At 45.7% G+C, this 19,465-nt stretch overlaps 1 protein-coding gene across 3 annotated transcripts in view; it reads right to left on the bottom strand.

Annotated features, from left to right (window-relative positions):
• The window catches only part of LOC137384512 (1-aminocyclopropane-1-carboxylate synthase-like protein 1), a 140,725-nt gene that overhangs the window by 92,863 nt on the left and 28,397 nt on the right, over nt 1–19,465 (bottom strand). For all 3 annotated transcript variants that reach the window (XM_068058660.1, XM_068058654.1, XM_068058668.1), the window contains exons 2-3: nt 8,597–8,656; nt 7,872–7,945 (exon numbers count right to left, since the gene is read on the bottom strand). In XM_068058660.1, coding sequence (XP_067914761.1) covers nt 7,872–7,945; nt 8,597–8,656 — 134 coding nt within the window. The remainder of the gene's footprint in view (nt 1–7,871; nt 7,946–8,596; nt 8,657–19,465) is intronic.

Below are 19,465 nucleotides of genomic sequence, written 5' to 3'. Positions count from 1 at the left end.
TGGTTCTGGACTCCCCCACCATCGGGAACATCCTTCCTGCATCTACCCCGTCAAGTCCTGTTAGAATTTTATAGTCCCCTAGTTCAAGATTCCCCCACTAGTGGAAACGTCTTCTCAACATCTACCCTGTCGAGCCCCCTTAAAATCTTATATGTTTCTATAAGATCACCTCTCATTTTTCTAAACTCCAATGAATAAAGGCCTAACCTGTTTAACCACTCTTGATGAGACAGCCCCTTCATCCCAGGAATCAGCCTAGTGAACCTTTTCTGAACTGCCTCCAACGCTAGTATATCCTTCTTTAAATACTGGGACCAAAACTGTACACAGTACTCCAGGTGTGGCCTCACCAACACCCTGTACAGTTGTAACAAGACTTCCCTATTTCTAAACTCTAACCCCTAGCAATAAAGGCCAAAATTCCATTTGCCTTCCTAATTACTTGCTGCACCTGCATGCTAACCTTTTGTGTTTCATGCACAAGAGCACCCAGATCCCTCTGGACTGTAGTATTTTGTAGTCTTTCTCTATCTAAATAATAATCTGCCTTTTTATTCTTCCTACCTAAGTGGATTACCTCACACTTTCCCACATTGAACACCATCTGCCAAGTTTTTGCCGACTCACTTAACCTATCTATATCCCTTTGCAGATTCTTTGTGCCCTCATCACAACATGCCTTCCCACCTATTTTTGTATCGTCAGCAAATTTGGATACACTACACTCTGTGGCTTCCTCCAAGTCATTAATATAGACAGTAAATAGTTGAGGCCCGAGGACCGATCCTTGTGGCACCCCATTAGTTATGGCTTTCCAAACTGAAAAAGACCCATTGATCCCCCGACTCTCTGCCTTCTGTGTGTTAGCCAGTCCTCAATCCATCCCAACACATTACCCCCAATACCCTGAGCTCTTATTTGTGCAATAACCTTTTATGTGGCACCTTATCAAACACCTTCTGAAAATCCAAATACCCTACATCTACTGGTTCCCCTTTATCCACTCTGCTTGTTTTATCCTCAAAGAACTCTTAACAAATTTGTCAAACATGATTTCCCTTTCATAAAACCATGTTGACTCTGTTTGATTGCATTTCTAAATGTCCTGCTTTTTCTTCCTTAATAATGGGCTCAAGCATTTTCCTAATGACTGATGTTAAGCTAACTGGTCTGTAGTTTCCTGCTTTCTGTCTCCCTCCTTTCTTGAATAGGGGTGTCACATGAGCGGTTTTCCAATCCACTGGTACCCTACCGGATTCCAGTGAGTTTTGGTATGTTATGACCAATGCCTCCACTATCTCTGCAGCCACTTCTTTTAAAACCATTGGATGCAGGCCATCAGGTCCTGGTGACTTGTCTGCCTTTAGTCCCATCAGTTTGTCCAGTACCATTTCCCTCGTGATAGAGATTGTTACAAGTTCCTCCCTCCCACCCATTTACACCTTGCTCATCTATTATTGTTTACAGTTTCCTCCACCGTGAAGACCGATGCAAAATATTGGTTTAAATTATCTGCCATTTCGCTGTTCCTAATCCTCCAGTCTCATCTTGTAAGGATCCCACACTTAATTTAGCTACTCTCTTCCTTTTAATATACCAGTAGAAGCTCTTACTGTTTGTTTTTATATTTCTTGCCAATTTACTCTCAATTTTCTCCCTCTCTATTAGTTTTTTAGTCCTCCGCCGCTGGTTTCTAAAAAATTCCCAATCCTCTGGCTTACCACTCGTTTTCGCCGCTTTGTACGCTTTTGTTTTTGATTTGATACTCTCCTTAACTTCCTTTGTAATCCACGGGTGGTTCATCGTTCTCTTCGATGTCCTTCCTTCTGACCGGAATAAATGTTTGTTGAGTGTTATGAAATATCTGCTTAAAAGTCTGCCACTGCTCATCTATCGACTTCCCCTGTAGTCTATCTTCCCAGCCCACTTTAGACAACTCTTTCTTCATACCTCTGTAATTGCCCTTGTTTAAGTTGAAGACACTGGTTTGAGTCCCGAGTTGCTCACCCTCAAACTGAATTTGAAATTCTACCATGATATGATCGCTTTCCTCTAAAGGATCCTTAACTACGAGATCTATTAATCCTACCTCATTACACAATACCAAATCGAAAATAGCCTGTTCCATGGTAGGTTCTGCAACGTATTTCTCGAAGTAACAATCCCTGAGGCACTCTACAAGTTCGTCTTCCGTGCTACCCTTGCCAATTTGACTTGTCCAGTCTTTATGCAGATTAAAATCACCCATGATAATTGCAGTGCCCTTCTTACATGCTTCCATTAATTCCTGATTAATATCTTGTCCTACAGGGAGGCTACTCTTCGGGGGCCTATAGACCATTCCTACCCGTGATTTCTTTCCCTTGCTATTCTTTATTTCCACCCAAACTGATTCTACATCACAATCTATTACACCTATATCATTACTCACAACTTGACTGATCCCTTCTTTTAATAACAAAGCTACCCCACCTCCTTTTCCTTTCTGCCTATTCTTTTTTTTTAAATTCATTCATGGGATGTGGGCGTCACTGGCTATGCCAGCATTTATTGCCCATCCCTAATTGCCCTTGAGAAGGTGGTGGTGAGCTGCCTTCTTGAACCGCTGCAGTCCATTTGGGGTAGGTAGACCCACAGTGCTGTTAGGAAGGGAGTTCCAGGATTTTGACCCAGTGACAGTGAAGGAACGGCAATATAGTTCCAAGTCAGGATGGTGTGTGACTTGGAGCGGAACATGGAGGTGGTGGTGTTCCCATGTATTTACTGCCCTTGTCCTTCTAGTTGGTAGAGGTTGCAGGTTTGAAAGGTGCTGTCTAAGGAGCCTTGATGCATTGCTGCAGTGCATCTTGTAGATGGTACACACTGCTGCTACTGTGCGTCGGTGGTGTAGAGAGTGAATGTTTGTAAATGGTGTGCCAATCAAGCGGGCTGCTTTGTCCTGGATGGTGTCGGCTTCTTGAGTGTTGTTGGAGCTGCACCCATCCAGGCAAGTGGTGACTATACCATCACACTCCTGACTTGTGCCTTGTAGATGGTGGACAGGCTTTGGGAAGTCTGGAGGTGAGTTACTCGCCTCAGGATTCCTAGCCTCTGATCTGGTCTTGTAGCCACGGTATTTATATGGCTACTCCAGTTCAGTTTCTGGTCAATGGTAGCCCCTAGGATGTTGATAGTGGGGGATTCAGCAATGGTAATGCCGTTGAATGTCAAGGGCAGATGGTTAGATTCTCTTTTGTTGGAGATGGTCATTGCCTGGCACTTGTGTGGCGCGAATGTTACTTGCCACTTATCAGCCCAAGCCTGGATATTGTCCAGGTCTTGCTGCATTTCTACACGGACTGCTTCAGTATCTGAGGTGTCGCGAATGGTGCTGAGCATTGTGCAATCAGCGAACATCCCCACCTGACCTTATGATTGAAGGAAGGTCATTGATTAAGCAGCTGAAGATGGTTGGGCCTAGGACACGACCCTGAGGAACTCCTGCAGTGATGTCCTGGAGCGGAGATGATTGATCTCCAACAACCACAACCAGCTTCCTTTGCGCTAGGTATGGCTCCAGCCAGCAGAGGGTTTTCCCCTGATTCCCATTGACCTCAGTTTTGCTCGGGCTCCTTGATGCCATACTCAGTCAAATGCTGTCTTGATGTCAAGGGCAGTCACTCTCACCTCACCTCGAGTTCAGCTCTTTGCTCCATGTTTGAACCAAGGCTGTAATGAGGTCGGGAGCTGAGTGGCCCTGGCGGAACCCAAGCTGAGCGTCACTGAGCAGTTTGTTGCTGAGTCAGTGCTGCTTGATAGCACTGGCGACAACACCTTCCATTACTTTGCTGATGACTGAGTGTAACTAATGGGACAGTAATTGGCCAGGTTGGATTTGTCCTGCTTTTTGCGTACAGGGCATACCTGGGCAATTTTCCACATTGCAGGGTAGATGCCAGTGTTGTAGCTGTACTGGAACAGCTTGGCTAGGGGCGCAGCAAGTACTGGAGCACAGGTCTTCAGTAATATTCCCGGAATATTGTCAGGGCCCATAGCTTTTGCAGTATCCAGTGCCTTCAGTCGTTTCTTGATATCACGCCGAGTGAATCGAATTGGCTGAAGTCTGGCATCTGTGATGCTGGGGACTTCAGGAGGAGGCAGAGATGGATCATCAACTCGGCACTTCTGGCTGAAGATTGTTGCAAATGCTTCAGCCTTATCTTTCGCACTGATGAGCTGGGCTCCCCCATCATTGAGGATGGGGATATTTGTGGAGCCACGTCCTCCAGTTAGTTGTTTAATTGTCCACCACCATTCACGGCTGGATGTGGCAGGACTGCAGAGCTTAGATCTGATCCATTGGTTATGGCATCGCTTAGCTCTGTCTATCGCATGCTGCTTACGCAGTTTGGCATGCAAGTAGTCCTGGGTTGTAGCTTCACCAGGTTAACACCTCATTTTGAGGTATGCCTGGTACTGCTCCTGGTTGCCCTCCTGCACTCTTCATTGAACCAGGGTTGGTCTCCTGGCTTGATGGTAATGGTAGAGTGGGGAATATGCCGGGCCATGAGGTTACAGATTGTGGATGAGTACAATTCTGCTGCTGCTGATGGCCCACAGCGCCTCATGGATGCCCAGTTTTGCATTGCTAGATCTGTTCGGAATCTATCCCATTTAGCACGGTAATAGTGCCACACAACACGATGGACGGTATCCTCAATGTGCAGGCGGGACTGCGTCTCCACAAGTACTGTGCGGTGGTCACTCCTACCAATACTGTCATGGACAGAAGCATCTGCGGCAGGCAGATTGGTGAGGATGAGGTCAAGTATGTTTTTCCCTCTTGTTCGTTCCCCCACCACCTGCCGCAGACCCAGTCTAGCAGCTATGTCCTTTAGGACTCGGTCAGCTCGGTCAGTAGTGGTGCTATCGAGCCACTCTTGGTGACGGACATTGAAGTCCCCCACCCAGAGTACATTTTGTGCCCTTGCCACCCTCAGTGCTTCCTCCAAGTGGTGTTCAACATGGAGGAGTACTGCGTCATCAGCTGAGGGAGGGCGGTAGGTGGTAATCAGTCGGAGGTTACCTTGCCCATGTTTGACCTGATGCCATGAAACTTCATGGGGTCCGGAGTCGATGTTGAGGACTCCCAGGGCAACTCCCTCCCTACTGTCGACCACTGTCCCGCCACCTCCGTTGGGTCTGTCCTGCTGGTGGGACAGGACATACCCAGGGATAGTGATTGCAATGTCTGGGATATTGTCTTCCAGAACGTCGAATATCCTTGAACATTAAGATTCCAGTCCTGGTCATCCTGCAACTACGTTTCTGTGCCATCAGCTCATCTATCTTGTTACAAATGCTACATGCATTCAGACAAAGAGCTAAGGCTCTTTGACTTTTTACCATTTTTACCTACTCTTGTTCTAATTTCTGCTGTACTCTTGTGCATGTATTCTCTGTCGCTTCCTGTCACTCTGATTAATGTATGCTCCTTCACTATCCTGCACCTCTGCTCTCTCATTACTTTTCGACTTTTTAAACTTCCTTTCAATTGAACCCTCCCCCCCCCACTATTTAGTTTAAAGCCTTATCTACAACCCTAGTTACACAATTCGCCAGGACACTGGTCCAGCTCATCCCAACGGAATAGCTCTCTTTCCCCAGTATTGGTGCCAGCATCCCATGAATTGGAACCTATTTCTCCCACACCAATCTTTCAGCCACACATTTACCTCTCTAATCTTATTTACCCTATGCCAATTTGCACGCGGCTCAGGTAGTAATCTGGAGATTATTATCTTTGTGGATCTGCTTTCTAATTTTGCCCAGAGCTGCTCGTAGTCCCTCAGCAGAACCTCTTTCCTAGTCCTACCTATGTCGTTGGTACCTACGTGAACCATGACAACTGGATCTTTTCCCTCCCACTCCAAGTTCCTCTGCAGCCCAGAAGAGATGTCCTTAACCTTGGCACCAGGTAGGCAACACAGCCTTCGGGACTCTTTATCTTTGCTGCAGAGAACAGTAGCTAATCCCCTAACTATGCTATCCCCTACTACAACTACATTTCTCTTTTCTCCCGCCACTTGAATGGCGCTCTGAACCACGGTGCTGTGGTTAGTTTGCTCATCCTCCCTACAGTCTGTGCCCTCATCCACACTAGGAGCAAGAACCTCGTACCTGCTGGATAAGGGCACTGGCTGAGGCTCCTGCAATGCTAAATTCGGGATCTCCATTCCTGCCTAACTCGCAGTCACATCCTCCTGCTCCTGACCACTGGCCAAATTCAAGGTAGTTAATCTAAGGGGTGTGGCTGTCTCCTGAAACACAGTGTCCAGGTAACTCTCCCCCTCCCTGATGTGTCATAGCGTCCACAGCTCGGACTCCAGCTCATCAACTCTGAGCTGAAGTTCCTCTAGCAGCCAACACTTGCTGCAGATGTGGTCACCTTGTATCGCACCGCCGTCCACCAGCTCCCACATACTACAGCTGCAACACATCGCCTGCCCAGCCGTCTCTATTCTATTTAATTAATTAATTTGGATCTCAGTATTTCCAAAAAAAAAACTATTTAAGTGTACTCTTAACCTGTAATGACATCACCTGATGTAAATCACTTGGCCAAAACTACAAAAAAAACACAAGACACAGAAGAAATACCCACCAATCACTTACCAGCTCTCCTGTGACATCACACTTCGACTTTTGCTGGTCAAGCAGGTCCACAGAACAGAGCGCTCTCACTCTCGCCACTGCTTCGGGTCACGGGCCTCAGCTCCTTTTATCTCCCTGCTCCTTTCGCCTGTTTCCGCTCTCACCGCCGCCGCTCTCGCCTCTGCTTTTGGTCTCGAGCCTCGGCTCCTTTGATCTCCCGGCTCCTCTCGCCTGTTTCCGCTCTCACCGCCGCCGCTCAAACAATTAACAATCAATTAGCAATTGGGCAAAATAAAAGTTTGTGTGGTACATTCTTCCCATAATGAGCAGTCAATTTTCTTCTGTTATGGACTTCAATTCTGCTAGCTTCAGCACACAGTTCACCTTTTGTTCTACTGTTACCATTTTCAGAGAAATACTAACAGCATTAATAACATTAACATTAAGAAAGACTATGAATTATGCTTTCATATGCCATTTGCTACTATCATGTGTAGATCCAAAATTAGTTAAGTTTAAAACTGCACAGGGATTTTATAAACACCAGGTATAGTCAAATTAAATCAAGCACTGTTTGTACATTTGAAGGTTTTCAGGATGATATAATTTAATTTGTAGTATTAAGATATGGGGCTGGGGAGGGGTGGGGGTGGTAGGAAGTAATTATTTTACTTTGCTGCCTGTGCAGTAACCGGGCAACCAGACTGGCCAACCATTGTAGAATCCTTCCAATATTCATTTCATTGTTTAGTTTAGTTTAGAGATACAGCACTGAAACAGGCCTTTCGGCCCACCGAGTCTGTGCCGACTATCAACCACCCATTTATACTAATCCTACACTAATCCCATATTCCTACCACATCCCCACCTGTCCCTATATTTCACTACCACCTACCTATACTCGTGGCAATTTATAATGGCCAATTTACCTACCAACCTGCAAGTCTTTTGGCTTGTGGGAGGAAACCGGAGCACCCGGAGAAAACCCACGCAGACACAGGGAGAACTTGCAAACTCCACACAGGCAGTACCCAGAATTGAACCCGGGTCGCTGGAGCTGTGAGGCTGCGGTGCTAGCCACTGTGCCTGAATAAAATTCTGCCTGGTTCTACAATGGTTGGGCAATCCACTTCTCCAGGTTACTCCTTAACCAACGAAGTTGAAAATGACATGTTCACTGATGCCTATTTAAGTACCTTTTTCCCTTTAAAAGTGTATAGTATTCTGATTGTTCTTACCTCTCAATGCCTTGAAAGTTGGAATACTGTAACAAGTGAGGTGCAATGCTGCTTCCACCATTAGGTCTGTTGAACTTTGAAGAGAAGGATAAAATATTATATTTACACACATGTACCTGATGTAAAAATGTAGCTTTTAAAACCACTTACTAATGAAATAAAGGGCAGGAGTTTAAGCAGCCCTTGACATCGTGATCCAGGGCGGGAGGGGCCTGAAGATGGCTCTGGATGAGCCATCAACGGACCTCAAAGCCGGCAGGGCCCAGCCCAATCCTTCCATCGGCGGTGAAGCTCTGTGGCGGCCCCCCTTTAAAGATGGTGTCAGGCGCACAGACAATTGACATCATCGCTAGGGACGGACAGCCTGCCCCCTCAACGTAATTTTCGGGGGGGGGGGGGGGGGGGGCAAGGACCGCCTCGGCTATTTAAATGAGCCACTGGGCTTAAGATCATGGCGGCTTTTTGGCGGGCGGCCTGCCCATTTTTTGAGCCGACATCGGCTGCGAGTTCATAGAAACCAGCCCAAAGTAATTACATACTCCAATTTTTTTATAAACTGAAGAAATCTCAAGTTTTATTGGGAGGGGAAGTTAAATTGGCATGTCAACATCAAACAAAAATTAACTTCATGGAGTAAGACATGTGATATCTATGCTTAAAAACATTCCAACAGACTAGTACGATCAGTACCTGTAAAGTTACTTTTCCGTATTTGACATACTCACCCACTCTTCTATTAAGTCAAAACAAAGTTTGTTCTCACTCGTTCCCAAATTCAGAATACCCTAAAAAGACAAAATAATTTTCATCAGCAAAGTACTGCAGATGCTCGAAATCTGAAATAAAAACAGAAAATGCTGCAAATACTCAGCACAGCTGGCAACATCTGTGGAGAGAGAAACAGAGTTAATGTTTCAAGTCGATGACCCTTCATCAGAACTCTTTTGTTTTGAAACTCTTGCAGATGCAAATGTATATACAAATCACTAATCAGCAAAGCTCATCAAACTGTTAGAGTTACTTACCGAGTGACCAAAAACCCTAACTGGTCCAGCCACAAATATTGTGGCTAGAAGTGTGGGTTGGAGGCAGGATATTTCGTGGCGACTAACTCACCACCTCCTGACTCCCCAAAATCTTTTCATCAACGATAAGACACAAGTCAGAACATGATGGAATACTCTCCACTTGCCTGGATGAGTGCTACTCTAACAATACTCAAGAATCTCAACACCATCCAGGGCAAAGCAGCCCACTTGATCAACACCCCATCCACCAACTTAAGCATTCACTCCCTCCACCACCAGCGCACCATGGCTGCAGTGCGCACTAGCACTGCAGCAACTTGCCAAGGCTTTTCTTCAGTAGCACCTTCCAAACCTGGTGATTTCTCCCGCCTACAAGAACAAGGGCAGCAGGTGCATGGGAACACTGCCACTTGCAAACTCCCCTCCAAATCACACGCCATCTTGACTTGGAAATACAGCAGCATTCTTTCAGCGTCACGGAGTCAAAATCCTGGAATTCCTACTTAATAGCACTTTGGGTGTACCTACACCACACAGAATGCAATGGTTCAAGAAAGCAGCTCAGCACCAGCTTCTCAGAGGCAATGAGGGATGAGCAACATATGCTGGCATTACCAGCGGCACCCATATCCTGCGAAAGAATAAATAAAAATTGACTTCAATACTATATAAATTGGTAAGTCATTGTAATACAAGAACAGGAGTAGGCCATTTTGCCCCTTGAGCCTGTTCTGCCATTCAATTAGATTATGGCTGATCTGCCACCAAACTCCATATATCAACCTTTGCTCCATATCCCTTCATAGCTTTTGTTAAAGAGAAATCCTTAATCTTAGATTTAAAATCAACAATTGATCCAACAGCAATTGCCGTTTGAGAAAGAATTTCAAACCTCTACTACCCTTTACGTGTAAAAATGTTTCCTCGGATCATTCCTGAAAGATTTGGCTCTAACGTTTTGATGGTGCAGAGTCCTAGAATCTCCAACCAGCAGAAGGTTTCTCTCAATCTACCCTATCTGTTCCCCTTAATATCTTGAAAATTTCAATCAAATCACTTCTTAACCTTCTAAATTCCAGGGAACACAACCCTAGTTTGCGTAATCTCTCCTCATAATTTTTATCCCACGAAGTCCCGATATCAATCTGGTAAAGATATGCTGCACTCCCTCCAAGGCCAACGTACCCCTCCTGAGGTATGGTGCTCAGACTGCTCACAGTGCTTCAGGTGTGGTCTTGTTAGGGCTTTGTATAGCTGAAGCATGCCTTCTACCCCCTTGTTCTCTAGTCCTCTGATATAAAGGCCAGCATTCCAATAGCCTTTTGGATTATTTTCTGTCCCTGTTCAGGACATTTTAATGATCTGTGTACTTGGACCCCAAAGCCTCTTTGGACCAATGTTCCCTTTAATTTTCTTTTGTGCTATTCATTTAAGTGTGCAGGACCTTAATTTTTTTTTGCATGGCTGGGCACACACTAACTTAAAAAGAGGTTGGTTTGTGCTCAGTCTGCTTGAGAACTTCTGAGTTGCTGCCCAGCCGCACAGCTCAGAGGGAACATTGCTTTGGACCTCCACTGTTCCTAGCTTTTCACCATTTAGAAAATACCCTGTTCTATCCTTTTTAGGCCGAAAGTGGATAACTTCACATTTACCGACGATGAAATCAATTTGCCAAGGTTTTGCCCATTCACTTTATCAGTACCTCTGTAATTTTATGCTTCCATCTACACAGTTTACAATTCCGCCTTACATTTGTGTCATCGGAAAATTTGGATATGTTGCTTTATATCCCATCATCTAAGTCATTAATAAATTTAGTGAATAGATCAGGGCCCAACACAGATCCTTTCAGTATATCACTAGTCACATTCTGCCAATTAGTGTACATAAGAACATAAGAAATAGGAGCAAAGAACAAAGAACAGTACAGCACAGGAACAGGCCATTCGACCCTCCAAGCCTGCGCCGATCTTGATGCCTGCCTAAACTAAAACCTTCTGCACTTCAGGGGTCCGTATCCCTCTATTCCCATCCTATTCATGTATTTGTCAAGATGCCTCTTAAACATCTCTATGGTACCTGCTTCCACCACCTCCCCCGGCAACACGTTCCAGGCACTCACCACCCTCTGTGTAAAGAACTTGCCTCGCACATCCCCTCTAAACTTTGCCCCTCTCACCTTAAACCTATGTCCCCTAGTAACTGACTCTTCCACCCTGGGAAAAAGCTTCTGACTATCCACTCTGTCCATGCCGCTTCTAACTTTGTAAACCTCTATCATGTCGCCCCTCCACCTCCGTCGTTCCAGTGAAAACAATCAGAGTCTATCCAACCTCTCCTCATAGCTAATGCCCTCCAGACCAGGCAACATCCTGGTAAACCTTTTCTGTACCCTCTCCAAAGCCTCCACGTCCTTCTGGTAGTGTGGCGACCAGAATTGCACACAATATTCTAAGTGTGGCCTAACTAAAGTTCTGTACAGCTGCAGCATGACTTGCCAATTTTTATACTCTATGCCCCAACCGATGCAGGCAAGCATGCCGTATGCCTTCTTGACTACCTTATCCACCTGCATTGCCACTTTCAGTGACCTGTGCACCTGTACGCCCAGATCTCTCTGCCTGTCAATACTCCTAAGGGTTCTGCCATTTACTGTATACTTCCCACCTGCATTAGACCTTCCAAAATGCATGACCTCACATTTGTCCGGATTAAACTCCATCTGTCATTTCTCCGCCCAAGTCTCCAACCGATCTATATCCTGCTGTATCCTCTGACAATCCTCATCACTGTCCGCAACTCCACCAACCTTTGTGTCGTCCGCAAACTTACTAATCAGACCAGCTACATTTTCCTCCAAATCATTTATATATACTACAAACAGCAAAGGTCCCAGCACTGATCCCTGTGGAACACCACTAGTCACAGCCCTCCATTCAGAAAAGCACCCTTCCACTGCTGCCCTCTGTCTTCTATGACCGAGCCAGTTCTGTATCCATCTTGCCAGCTCCCCTCTGATCCCGTGTGACTTCACCTTTTGTACCAGTCTTCCATGAGGGTCCTTGTCAAACGCTTTACTGAAGTCCATATAGATAACATACACTGCCCTTCCTTCATCATTCATCTTAATCACTTCCTCAAAAAACTCAATCAAATTAGTGAGACACGACCTCCCCTTCACAAAACCATGCTGCCTCTCGCTAATAAGTCCATTTGTTTCCAAATGGGAGTAAATCCTGTCCCGAAGAATCCTCTCTAATAATTTCCCTACCACTGAGGTAAGCTGGAGGAGACTTTACAGCCAGTCGAGTCTGCTCCACCATTCAATGCGATCATGGCTGATCTTTGGCTTCAACTCCACTTTCCCACCTGCTCCCCACATCCCTGGATTCCCAGAGAAAAAAAATCTGTCTGTCTCAGCCTTAAACATATTCTTGATGGAGCATCCACAACCTTGTTATCTGCCCATTATCCACATTCTCTCCTGCCACTCAGCCACTTTCTTAACCAGGTCAATAAGTTGCCTTCAATTCCATGCGTTTCACCTTTAGACAAGTCTCTTATGAGGGACTTTATCAAATACCTTCTGAAATTCCATATAAATAACAGCCTTGGGCGTTCCCCGGTCCACTACTTTAATCAGCTCTTCAAAAAATAATTCGTCAGTCATGACCTATCTTTTACAAATCCTTCAGTCACCCCTTTCTTAATTAGTAATTTTTCAACAACAAATGTTAGGCTAACTGGTCTATAATTCCATGATTTCACTCTCTCACCTCTCATAAATCACAGATATGCAAAATTTTCCAATTTGAAAGATACAGTTCCTGAACCGAGACAACTTTGAAAGATACCATTCGGTCACCAGCAATATTCTCGCCTAGTTCCTTTAAAACCCTGGCATGGAAACCATCTGGTCTGGGGATGTGTCAATCCTTAATGCCATTATTTTCTTCATTACTGTTACTTTACTTGCATTAACTTTGGCGAGTCCTTGTCCCTGATTCAATATTAGTTTCCTTGGGATTTCCAGTATGCAAACCTCTTCCTCTACTGCAAGTACTGACGCAAACTAATTATACAACATGTCTGCCATTTCCTTTTCATTGACCTTTTATCAGTTTTCAAGAGACCCACACTGCACCTGACCACCTTTTTCCGTATGTAATAGCAAAAATCGTGTGTATTGATTTTGATATCTCTTGCAAGTTTCTTTTTATACTCTCTTTTGGTAGCTCTTTGTATCTTTCCCATTCACCAGAACCTGTGCTATATTTTGCATTTTGTATGCTTTCCTTTAGTTTTATGTTGTCTCTTACCTCTTCACTGTCTATTGCTTTTTCGGCAATTACAGCTCTAGCCCCATAGAGATTTAAACTGGTTTGCATCACAAAAAATTCTTTTTTGAACACCTCCCATTGATCTTCTGATATTTTACCCATTAACAGACTTGCCCAGCTTATTGTGGACAGCCTCTGTCTCATTTCACTGAAGTCAGCTTTACCCAAATATAGAATCTTGGTAACTGTTTTGCATTTGTCTCCCTCATATTATGATCACTATTAGATAAATGTTCATACATCATTAGGCTATTAACTAAATCTGGCTTATTACTAAATCGAATATGGTATGACCCCTTGTTGGTTCAAAGACAGTGTTGCAGAAAACTATCCTGAACATTGTGGGAACAGATTAAAGATAAGCTAATCGGCTGATTAATCAACTAACAGACACAGTTTATAAAGAAAACTAACAGGCAGAAACTGACAGGACTGCTGCAGCTAACGGTTCGGGGGCGGGGGGAGGGGGGGCGGAATATGAAACTTGCTGGTACGAGCAGACCAATCAGGCTCTGACACCACAAAAATTGCAGACCAATTAGGAACAAGGGGGGGGGGGGGGGGTGTTACCGGACAAGTATAAAGGAGGCTGGATTTGGCGTGCAAAGTTCGATCCGTTTTTCCCCAAGCTATAACGCAAAGTTCCGTTTGTTTAACATGGCTGCGCTGTTTGCTGTAGTGAAGACACTTCAGGCACTGGAGAAAACCTACATCAAGGAGAGGAAGTCATACTGTAACAATTACTTACCTCAATAAAGTTTTGAAAGTTACGATCGGACTGCGTCGTTCATTGTAATCGATGGGATCCAACAACTTGGTGTAGTCGGCAGGATCACTGGAGGATAGAGACCGAAGCCCTGGACATCGGACCTATAATCAGCCCCCGGAGGTAAGGAATCCTCTTTACTAAAAAAAAAAGTCCTCGGCCGTTGTCTAGTTTTGGTACTCCACCACGCGATCCCGAACTTTTCTGGCTCGAGACCCCCTTTATACTCGGCGGTGTTCAACGGTACACACCGACCCGGCTGAAAAGCCCCACGGCATCTGCAAAAGAAGCCCCATGGCTCGAGACCCCCTACACAAAATCAGTACAATGCCTGACGAAGGCAACTGACAGTTACTAACCACCGTAAAAGGCGGGTGGGCCCCGCCAGACGCTCCCGAAGACGAAATTCTTCGGCAACTAAAAGAATATTTTGAGCAACAGTTTAACCTGGCCAAAACCTGTAGCGAGATCGAAAAGAAATACGGTGCCTCCAAGGGACAGTTGTCCCTGGAAAATATAAAAAGAGCTTGGGGGAAGGCAACCCATTTAAAGGATCAAGAACGAACCAGATGGTCCTTAGCCGTAATGGGTCAGATCCGACAGCGTAATGAAATTATCCGACAAGCTCAACATGATCGCAACCTGACTAATGCAAAGGACCAACTGAAGGCGGTCTGCAAACAATTAAGAAAGGAAAAGCTTAAATTAGAAAAATTAGAGACTGAAAAACAATCTGAAAAGGAAAGGCTGGAGACTGAAATTAAAGAACTTAAAAAACAATTACAAGACGGACAGTCGACCCAACCAAAGGGGCTGGGACCGCTCTGCGGACCCCGCCGACCACAACCATCTCGCCTGTACCCGAATCGGGAGTCGTTACCAAAAAAAACTACGAAAAACGCAACAGCGTGAAGCCGGTATAGAGGAAGCTGAGTCCTCCAGCGAAGAAAGTGATACTGATGATGAGTTTCCTTTTGCGCGGCTTGCCCCACTTAAGCAGAAATGCGTTAAGGTCAAGCAGGAAACGAAGACTACAGACGGTAACGAAGTGATCATTTCTGAGCACAACACTCATTGGATGTATGTCCCGGCAGATCCTGAGAAAATTGATAAATGATCTAAAGAATTGCCTGACCCGAAAAAGGGGGGCCAGAAGACGTGGGAGCAGTTGGAACGTCTGAAGGGAATTCACCACCTCCACACGGGGAACGGGGTATAGATCTTGACCGTGATGTTCCCGGGCGAGCGGGGAGAAGGCTGAACAGGGAGGTCCAAACCGCTTTGGGCGAGGATGAGCAACTACTAGATGCCGGATGGGCTGCGATTAGTCAGTGGCTGCGAGCGTTCTGTCCCGCAAAGACGGATTGGGGTAAAATTGTCGCCTGTCAGCAAAAAGGCACAGAGGTGCGGGAGTATGAAGAGAGGTTCGATCTGCTCGGTTGGAATACTCGAGAATAACGGACATTGCCCCAGAGGCACTAGACGACATCTGCCTTCCACCTCTGAAGTCGGCTTTTGTCACGGGATTAAAACCAGAACTATCAAAGATGTTGAAGGTAACCCTACCGAATTGGGACGGCACAGATATATCCTTCGCAGCATTGGTTGACCGATGCAGTCAGCTGGACAGGGACATGGGAGCAAAGCTCCGAGCCCTGCAGGCGGGCTGGACGCCCAAAGGGCCTGATAAGCGACTCGGGACATGCCACCACTGCGGGAAGGAAGGCCATTGGGCTAAGATGTGTAGAGCGAAGGGACGGGGAAGAGGACGGCAAGGATACAATCCGGCACCAACACCAGGTCCCTCCCGAGGACGATGACCTAGAAAAATTCAAACAGTTGTCACCCCAGCAATGGAAGGAGATACTGGCGTTACTTGGTGCGACAAAAAACTAGCAGAGCCCTCCCTCGCCCTTTCGGCGCCCCTCCTGGCACTGGTAGAACAACGAAAAGATGGATTGTATATAACTGCGAGGGTGGACGACCAAGGCATAGACTGCCTATTGGATACCGGGGCCGAATTAACGAGTCTACCTCAACGATACGGGAACTCCATACCGATGGATGGTAAAGTTAAGACTGCCCACGGGGCTGGTGGCCATGGGGTGGTGATCAGGAAAACTCAGCCCATACGCATTGGTCTTGGTCCACACGAATTGATAACACCAGTCTGGATAGGTCCGGTGGACCAGGCCCTTCTTGGTATGGACGTCCTTACCCAGCTGAACTCCTCATTGCATTTCGAAGGCAGCCAAGTAACATGGTCTATCAGAAGTCTGAAGAAGGAGGAGCTGAGGGAGCACCCAATATGGGCTCGGGATAAGAACAATTGTGGGCTACTTCAAATGGAACCGGCAACGTTTACAGGATCCACTCCGCCTTGTACTAAACAATACCCCATTAGTCCAACATCTATTGCAGGAATCTTACCCATAATTAGACAGCTAGAGGAGCGAGGCGTGCTGGTTAAAACACACAGTACCTCCAACAGGCCTGTGTGGCCAGTACGGAAACCAAATGGGACCTGGCGGCTTACGGTTGACTATAGAAAAGCTAACCAGTGTATTGATCAAAAGGCCCCTCTGGTAGCTGACCCCTCCACAATATTCAATGCCCTGAGGCTGGAACATGAATGGTTCTCTGTTATCGACATGGCCAATGGATTTTGGTCGGTGACACTGGCACCCGAGGTCCAACCGTGGTTCGCCTTTACTGTTCAACAACAGTACACCTGGACCCGGTTGCCACAGGGTTTCCACAATAGCCCTACGGTATTTCATATGGCCCTACAAAACCATTTGAGGGAGTTACCTCCCATGCACTCCACAGTCATCCAGTACGTAGACGACATCCTGTTAGCTTCTGAAACGAAAGGACAACACGGACAAGATCTGCGTACCCTGCTGGACCACCTTCATCGGAGAGGACACAAGGCCAGTATCGACAAAGCGCAAATAGCCCAAGAAGTTGTGTATCTGGGACAAAAGATTTCGAAAGGAAAGAGGGAACTTACCCAGGACAGAACCACATCCAACCGGGCTGCCAAACAGCCCACCACTATCCAGGAGCTTAGGTCCTTTTTGGGTTTGTGTAACTTCAACAGAAATTGGATCAACTCCTACACACAACTGGCTCAACCATTAAATAATCTCTTGAAAGGGAAGCGGGCCTCGAAGGAAGCGGTCACCCTTATGAGAGACCAACAAGAGGCCTTCGTGCTCGGCACCAGCCCTGGGAATCCCCGACAACTGGAAACCGTTTACCCCATTTGTATAGCAGGCAGTATAGAGGGACCGGGTTCCCAGGGCAGGGACAATTTAACAGCATATAATGGCAACTACTTCATTTGCGGTCACAAGGTCTATCCCTGGTTACCGAAATTCTGGACAGGGTCTTGTTACTTGGGTTATGTGACACCCTATATCCGCCATTTGACCTCACTGGCAAAGGAGGAAGCGAGCTATCACGGAGACAGAGAGATTCTTTGCGATCTTGTTTCCCTGGTATGTGACAACCAAACTGGCCAGGGAGTCTATTAACATGGCCTCTGTCCTGGAAAAGGTAGCCAATGACACCTCTGAGGCCCTGGTTAAAATAAATGCAGAAATGGTCGGCTCCGGTTCGGATGGCCTTCTGAAACGGATGGCCCTAAACTTTATCTTAGCTGAGAAGGGGGGCACGTGCGCCCTGATTGGGTCCGAATGCTGCACCTACATTCCAGATAGCTCTGAAGAGATCACCAATCTGGCGGAACACATCCGAAAGGAGGTAGAAAAGCTCAAACAACCCCCACCTCTCACCTTGTAGGGTTGGGCGACCGGGTAGTTGGGCTCAATAGGGACCTCAATGGTACAGGGTTTGATCTTTTTTGTTATAATCATAATTTTGTATTTTACATTTTTGCTTATTAAATGTTGCTGCAAACAAGTGACCGAAACCCCTGCCAAGCTTATGCCCTTAGAGGCCCCAACATTCCCTCTTGTGGCACAAGCGGGCAACGTATTAAGCACAACCCCTCCAGGTGTTGAAGGCTAGTAGACCATCAAACGCACCAAGGCGGGATTGAGGGAATGATTCTTAAAGAAGTTTGAAGAATCAAAGGGGGGACTGTGGGAACAGATTAAAGATAAGCTAATCGCTGATTTATCAACTAACAGACACAGTTTATAAAGAAAACTAACAGGCAGAAACTGACAGGACAGCTGCACCTAACGGTTCAAGGGGGGGTGGGGGGGGGGGATGTGAAACTTGCTGGTATGAGCAGATCACCACAAAAATTGCAGAAGTCTGCAGACCAATTAGGAACAAGGGAGGGGTGGGGGGAGGGGGTTGTCACCGGACAAATATAAAGGAGGCTGGATTTTGCGCGCAATGTTCGGTCTGTTTTTCCCCAAGCTGTAACGCAAAGTTCGGTTTGTTTAACATGGCTGAGCTGTTACATGCTGTAGTGAAGACACTTCAGGCACTGGAGAAAACCTACATCAAGGAGAGGAAGTCAAGCTGTAACAATTACTTACCTCAATAAAGTTTTGAAAGTTACGATCGGACTTCGTCTTTCATTGTAATCGATGGGATCCAACAACACACAAGAAATGGACTAACTTTCTGACGTAAAAATCTGCTATCCCAATCTATACTAAAATCAAAATCTCCCATTAAAACCACTCTGTCTTTGCTACATGCTTGTCTAATTATCCACATTTATACAATCTACCACTTCAAAGCTACCACCAGGGAGCCTATGCGCCACTACCACCACGGTCTTAAATCCTTTTCTACATCTTAATTCTTCACTGTCTGCTTACTTCTCATTATATCCTCTCATCACTGAACGGATGTCGTCCTTAATCGCCAAGGTTATTCCACCCCCTCTACCATTTTCCCTATCTTTCCTATAGACCTTATAACCTGGTATATTTAGTTCCCAGTCCTGACTGTCTTACATCTTTGCTTCAGTAATGGCCACCATGTCATAACCTCCAACTTGAATTTGTACCTGAAATTTATTCAATCCATTCCTACTTCTCTTCGTTTTTGTATAAAGAATACACTTTAGATGTTTATTACCTCTCTTCCTGACACTCTCACTCCCTTAACTCCCAGTTCTCCAACTCTCTGAGCTAATTGATCAGTTATTAAAATTTTAAACACTTAAGTATATAGATACTTAACCTGTATACTTGCCTTCAAACCTGGGATTATGCTGCTGCGTCCTTGCTCTTGATTTAGACACGATATTCAGATTAAAACACAAACAAAAACATATACAACTTGGTCTTGGTGTGCATTTCTTCCCTCAACGTTAGCTTCGCAATAACACAAAAGTGACAGTAAACTCCAGAATCAAGTCCCAGATATACTTACACAGAACTTATTGAAATGTTTTCAGAGTGCAGATGCTCCTGCTTGTAATGTTAATACATGCATTTGTAGAGCTCTGATGTAAGTGAATTTAGATTG

The sequence above is a fragment of the Heterodontus francisci genome, chromosome 2 (assembly GCF_036365525.1).
Source record: "Heterodontus francisci isolate sHetFra1 chromosome 2, sHetFra1.hap1, whole genome shotgun sequence".
Taxonomy (NCBI): Eukaryota; Metazoa; Chordata; class Chondrichthyes; order Heterodontiformes; family Heterodontidae; genus Heterodontus; species Heterodontus francisci.
Note: the sequence above shows the minus strand (reverse complement) of the source record. Positions and strands in the feature narration are given on the sequence as shown.